The following is a 7,167-nucleotide window of genomic DNA, read 5'->3' on the forward strand; positions in this document are numbered from 1 at the left end:
AGCTCTGGAGCTGCTTCGCAAGCCAAGTGTATGTTTTGGCTGTTAACGGTTCTTTAAGACGATTTATTTCCTGAGAGAGTTTGGAATATTCTTTTCGTCATTCGAAAGTGGTGTTTGAACTCATATGGCAAATATCTGGGAATCTGGTAACGGTCCGCTCAAAATAATACTACGCTTGAAACACTTAACAGCTCACACAATAATCCCATTGATATCACCGTCGAAATCGTCGTCTAGCTCTAGTACGAGCAACAGTGATCAAACTCGTTTTGCGAGTGGAATGGACTGAGACTGTCCGGACGCGTCGCGATCCATTCGACACCAAGAAATTTTCGAACCTCAGCCCGGAAATTTTGGTTGAATGGATTGCGCCCTTAGAGTTATATCCTATTGTCCTCGCGACGCATATTTGGGGACATTTAATGGCTGATAAGTGTGTAATACTCTTTACCGATAACGCTGCCGTTGTTGACGTTATCAACAAGCAGACGTCCAAACATCGGAGTATTATGGTGTTGATCAGGGATTTAGTGTCAAGTTGCCTCAGATACAATGTATTATTTCACGCGAAACACATTCCCGGTTTTTACAATACTCGAGCCGATTACATTTCACGTTCTCAGGTAGCAAAGTTCAAGGAACTCTCACCGGATGTAGACGAGAATCCAACCACAGTACCTGACAACCTACTGCCCAAGAGTTGGTCTCTAACTTGAGTGGCTTGAGCTCAGCATTAAATATAACTGAAGGAACCCGGAGATCGTATCAACGCGCGTGGGTCATCTTTCGACAATTTTATGCTCAATTTTACGGGTCCTCTAACCCCACGTTGCCATTATCCCCTGTCTGTCTTCCCCTTCATATTTCATATCTTTCCTTTCGCAAATTGGCTTTTTCTACGATAACTTTACATCTTTCTGCCATTTCTTACGCTCACAAACTCGGAGGATTTTGTGACCCAACCAAATCGTTTTTAATACAGAAATTACTGACAGCATTAAGTCGTCAAAGACACTCAGATATTCGTTTGCCCATTACAAGACCAGTTTTGCATGAGCGCGGCCGGTCCCTCGAATACACTAACTCTTCGGCTTTCCAATGCACTCTATTTTGCGCCATGTTTCTTACTGCTTTCTATGGACTTTTCCGAATTGGCGAGCTTTCGGCCAAGAGCACTCGCTTTGCGTGTTCAGTTGTCCAATATCGTAATCTGCAAATTTTATCGCGTGAAGGCGACCCATGCACGGCTAAGATCACTATCACTGATTATAAACACAATTCTGACCACCAGCCATTTGATATCCTAATCAGTCGGGATGATTCTGTCCCCTTTTTCCCGGTTAAAACCCTTCTTAATTACTGCAAACTTCGAAGTAATAGAGCTGGCCCTCTTTTTTGTAATTCTGATCTGTCACCTATGACTGTGTATCAATTTAACACCGCGCTCCAGCGTTGCCTCCAATATTGTGGCTTAGACATAAGTCGATACAAAAACCACAGTTTTCGCATCGGGGGGGGGGGGGGGGGGGAGGGGGGCGTGTCATGCTGCCGACCATGGTCGATGGAAATCCGACGCCTTTAAGGTTTACCTTAGATCAGAAAGTATCAATGCGAATTGATTTCATTTGATAGTCCTTCTTTTCCTGTATTTAGTACGTCCTGACAGCTTCGTAGGTCAGACAAGGGCTGCTATGTTGCTGTCCATCATTGTATGGCCGCTAGGGTAGGTCAGTCAGGGGCTGCTACTTTACGGCCTATTTTGATTTCAGTATACAGCCTCTTCTAACAGTATATCGAGATTTATAAGAGGGTGCTATAATATTACTTTTACCATTAGCAATATTCAGAACTGGGGGTTTACTGAAGTCGGTCAGACAGGAGCTGCGACTTCCCTCTTATTCTTTCATCCTTATATCACCTGTTGAATTTTCGATTAAATTAATTCTGTGAGACGTAAAAGAACCCACACACTGATCGAAAAGAGTAGGGGACGTAGTTCCCGGTGTGGTGGTCTATCTCTCATCTGATGGTTAAATGCTCGGAGATATTTGCTGCATAAGCTACTCTGAAATCCGAGAGTAAATAAAGTGATGTATGTACGTATATGTTTCCTTTGTCCGAGCCGTCGTCTTTTGGTGAAGTCGGTCAGACAGGGGCTGCGGCTTTACTAGCTCCCCTAGGTCCTTAAGTAATCTACCTTCTATGATTTATTCTTCCACAGAATAATTAGTGGAACGTACTCTTTAATTTTTCATTGGAGCCGGTCAGGCAAGAGCTGCGGTTTCACGCTTGCCTGTTAAGATTAAACAGGCCTACTGCTAGCAATCTCTTTATATCATTAAGCACAACAGAGAGAGTAAGTCTCGTGTTATTCGACTTATTCCGCCACGCTAACTCTGCTTTTGTCTTGGTGGGGGTGCCACAACCGGTGGCATGTGGCGTCTTTTTCGCCCCACCTTTGCTGAACAATGGAAATCCTGTAGATGTGTTGCTACAATTTAAGTGTCCTGGATCAAATTAAACTTGCCACATTTCTGGCCAAATTCATCCAATCCATGTGTTTAGTTTTATTGCGCATTCTTCAGCAAACTAGTGCGACTTCAAGCAGAGTTAGCGTTCCGTAGAGTCATGCATGGATATAAAATAATTTTAAAGTTTGTCATTTTAAATTTCCTGTCATGTTAAAAGCACTGGGCAGCAATGAAATTCAGTACCTATTGTTCCTGGCATCCCTTCATCCTCAAAATTCTGGGCAATCTCTTGCATTTCATTCACTGAAAACAGTACAGTAATAGCCATTTCAAGTTACATGAGGAAAATAGAACGTTATATGTTCTCTGCGTTTGTTGTTGTGGTTTAATCCAATTTCTTGAAAGGTTGAGAAAACAAACAAGCAAACAGACAGTATGTCAATTACAACGTGTGAATGATATAACAAGCACAAACTTTACTGAACTATTTCATTGGCAGGCACAAAAGCCTATCTTTTGCCAGCATTACCTCAAAGGACTGCAGAAATTACCTAAATTAAGAACAAAAAGAATATGAATTCCTAAATTACTCGAGAGCGAAGAAAAGGGAAGCGATCGCAAGAAAACGAGGAAATATACACAGTAATTAAAGCTTTTAATGTAATGATCGATTTTTTTTTCTAACTTCCTTCGAATGAATACATACAACTATACAAATACGCAATTTTTGTTGTCATCTTCCAAACTGAATGTATGTATGTAAAGGATAAAAACAATTGTCTTACCATTTGGCCATTCAATGTAGCGCTAGCGCATCGACAAAACAGCAGAGTTTACTCTTTGCAGGACTCTGCCGCAACTGCTCATCGTGATGTTAAATCGATCTGCTACTTGTCGCGTTGTTTCACTGCCGTTTGCCATCATCCACAAATAAACTAAAACTTGTTTTTCTGGCGGGATAGGGGCCCTGTCAAATGCGTTTCCTACATTTATCACACCGGACGCTAAAATTTCTCGTGCGAGTAACTTACAAGTGTTACGAGTTAAACGAAAGTGGTTTTTAAACTCGTCGCCAAAATAGGACGGAACCGGCTGTGACTTCAAAGTAGCTGCCAATACGGTTCAGACTTCGTCTTGTATACGTTGAGGCTACAGAGAGGATAAAAACGTCGTCTTCGTCATCCAAAAGGTCAGAAACGTCTAACTCATCTAAAATGGCTAACAAAGAGCGTTGTTGCGCCATTTTGTTTACCTCTTAATTGGTATCTCGCGTCGACTGTTGCCACAGTAGCAAAGTAAGTCAACCGCTTTCAGCTCTTAATGGGGGCACAAGTTTCCGTTCGGATCGCTGCTGAAGGTTCACAACCCGCTGCTCTGTTCTATTCGGGTGGAAAATTGATTACCATTGACAGGCAATTCTCCAACCGGGTGGTTTAATGTAAATGGTAAGCACCCTAAATTTTCTAAGGTATGGGTCTCCGCTCGCGCGCCTTCAGCGAGCAGGAGCTCTGCTATTACATACAACTTTCCCATCTTGCGCCACGCGTAAAAAGCAGTGATAGTGTGTTGACCAATAGTTATGGAACGCTTTCACGTGGTATGCCATGGAAGTAAACAAATAAAATATCTACATTGCGAAAATAAAACACCAGATATTTATACACCAGATACAACTACGCTTTTCTAGAATTGATAAATGAGCGCGCGAGCCAAAACAGGCAACGAAATTTATACAGGAAGTCCTAACAGGCAGCCTTGATGAACAAAGAATGTGTGCATATCCTGTTATTGAACAAGCGTATGCTAAATCTGGCCATTGTATTCAAATTAACAACTGCATTTACCTCTTCGAAGCACTTTGCAGTTAATTTTGAATATCAATTGATCGATTCGACTCGGACGAAGGTGGCTCACCTCGATCTTTCGATCAACCACCATCCCTAATTTAATCATTTTAAGATTCACAGCATCAACTGTTTATACAAATGGCACGGATGATATAACTATTCTGACTAGCGTAACTTAGGGTGGACAGCTTCAAAAATAAATGATCAAATTTCTCGCAAAAATACTTTCTGTTTACCATTCCAACAACCTTAACGCCATATTTCTCCAACACATGTATCTCATCCTTGGTTTAATAAGCCCCAGACGTAAATTAAGTCTACATTTACCTAAGAGTAAAGTTTTGCTCAATAAATAGACGCTTCAATTTGCATTTAAGACAGACAAGCTGTCTCGAAAGAAAGATAATTGCATCGGAAACCGTTTATAATGGAACGGTTTGAGAAGTTCAACATGAACGCTCGTCACGATTACCTGAATTCAATTCTCGAATTCTTAACTGACCAAGTTCAAAGACTCAGGAGCGCGTAGCTTCGAAATTTCATGTTCATTGTAAAATACTGCTTCACATATAAGCACATTCCACCTGTCGATTTTAAGTTCAGTATGCCATTAGTTAACTCATGTGCCCTTGCAGCTGCAGAAATATGCGCCATCTACAAAACAAAATTGCAAAAATTTGCATATTCTAAGAAAATAAAATTCAGCTTAAGCCTCAATGAAGACTTGAGGCATAATTTTCGAATAATTCCCACTTGAGTGTTAGCTGCGCATCCCACAGTATCCTTGTTTTATTCTACAAATGCATAATAAATCATTTTGTGAATATTCTTTGGGCTTCTGAACTAAAGATGAATCATGTAAACACAAACTCTGAACTCAAGGCGGTTGATAAATTTAGAGCACAATTTCTGTGTTATTTCGTAAACGACTTTTCGTGTCATAATAACACACCCATCTCATATCGCATGAAAACTCAGCGCTTTCTGGCTCTCTTATGAGCGAAAAAAACATCAAAGCCTTCTTACTGTTTAACTTCATAACTGTATTTTGTCAAGAGTCTAATCTCTTTTTATTGTGCGTGATGTAGTCCACTCGAAGAGAGATGGCAATTTATTATTTTCCATGTTTATTCACTGTTGCATGGTAAAATTACATTTTAGAACAATTTTTATATTTCTTTACAACAATGATGAAAACTTTCTCAATAGCTATCTTATTGCTGGGAAAGTATTTCATACTGATAAAATAAAATGAGTAAGCACCAAATTTAATGTTAGGCAACGGTTACGAGGACTTCTAAAATCTAAGTGGTAATACATCATTAGCCCTGTTCATCGTATTGGTCTACAAGAACTAACTTGTTAAACAATGGCAAAGCACTTGTCTCATTATGTCCTTTACTGCTTGTCTAACTTCATCTAGCTTCCAACAGTAAAGAATCGGGTTTAAAGACGAGTTTAAGAAAATTAAAGTGGTTGTATAAATCTTAGCGTGATAAACAGATACAGATAGTCCACTTTTAGCCCTCAAAGCGGTCATTCCACCATGAGGTAAATAACAAGCGACCAGCGTCAGTTGCAACCATATTGCAGTGGAAACGGCCTTTTTGTATCGTGCTATGTTCAGTTGATTTGTTTGGTGTAGTCGTTGAACATTGCGGTTGTGAATCTGGGTGTTATGATGACGGAGGGTGAGGAAAATCTTTGTGTAAGAGAAGATCGAGATTATAAGACACAGAGGTATAGCTATGGTGCCATACCATATGGTTATTACGGGATTCCAAAATACTATGCCTGAAAAGACAGCGACAATAACCCAAGTGGTAATAACGACGAGCGAGGTTCGCTTTAAAGTTACAACTTGTCTGTATCTCAGTCCCAACAACAGGGAAAGAAGTCTGTCCACGCTTAGTTCAGTCAGAGTTGCGACCGACACTCCACACAAGATATAACCTATTAGAAAACTTGCCACCGATAGGTGAGGACAAATATTCCAACGTTCATTCACCACAGACATCCAATAGCCAACAGAGAGAGGCTCTACAAATAGACCAACACAGAGATCAGTTGTTGCAAGACTGCGAAGCAAGAGTTTGGACGGCGGATGAAGTGAAGACTCCTTGTGAAGAGCAATTAAGATCAGAGCATTCCCAAGAAATGCGGTAACGGACAGAAATATGTTTAACACTGAAACAAATTTCAACTGGCCGTGTAGTCCAGCAGTTAAATCTGGCGAACAAGTTAAGTCTTCGATTGTTTTCTGTTCTCCATCTCCAGTAAAGTTAGGTGCTGTCATACCGATCTGCAAGATAGCTATTTGTAGTTTATCCACAAGCTGGAATCACTAGCGAAACTTCTCAGTGTAGTAAATTACGAAGCTGGTTGTTACCACAGCAATTGACAAACAGTGGAAATGCCTTTCATGACACTTGTTATCTCCTGAAACATGTCAGTACATGGATGATAATTGACAGTTTGGAAAGAAAACTTAACTTGCCAAGCAGCTGGCTTACTCTCAGACTCTGAAGGCAGACTGACAAGAGAAACGACATGTGTATAACTACATGTTAGTAAGAGAGTAAGGGTAAGTAAGAGCAAGTCTTTATCAAAGTGACTGAGTCTTAGCTAGATAGAAAGCTACTTCAAAGTTCTAGTCACAACATAAATAAGAAATAAAATAAATTACACTGAATAAGATCAAAAATGCATAAATTCTGTTAAAATCGATGAAATATAAAAGTACTTCTACCGTTTTTTCTATAAAAGAGAAGTACTATTGAAATAGTCCTATGTGATTTCTGATTTTCGATATTCAAACCCTCAGGAAACTGTTTTGTCTTAGGTTTTTC

General features: G+C 40.2%; 1 protein-coding gene across 1 annotated transcript; it reads right to left on the reverse strand.

Moving 5' to 3' along the window:
* Positions 1-5,521: 5,521 nt before the first annotated feature.
* LOC145483164 (putative G-protein coupled receptor 45) lies at positions 5,522-6,614 on the reverse strand. The gene has a single exon (XM_081461756.1). It carries the CDS (start codon positions 6,612-6,614, stop codon positions 5,673-5,675), a length of 942 nt encoding a protein of 313 aa, XP_081317882.1. The 3' UTR covers positions 5,522-5,672.
* Between the last annotated feature and the right edge of the window lie 553 nt (positions 6,615-7,167).

The sequence above is a fragment of the Orbicella franksi genome, chromosome 3 (genome assembly GCF_964199315.1).
Source record: "Orbicella franksi chromosome 3, jaOrbFran1.1, whole genome shotgun sequence".
NCBI lineage: Eukaryota > Metazoa > Cnidaria > Anthozoa > Scleractinia > Merulinidae > Orbicella > Orbicella franksi.

Excerpts from the sequence above, each read along its gene's own strand:
- LOC145483164 (XM_081461756.1), bottom strand. The coding sequence starts at position 6,614 with ATGACAGCACCTAACTTTACTGGAGATGGAGAACAGAAAACAATCGAA.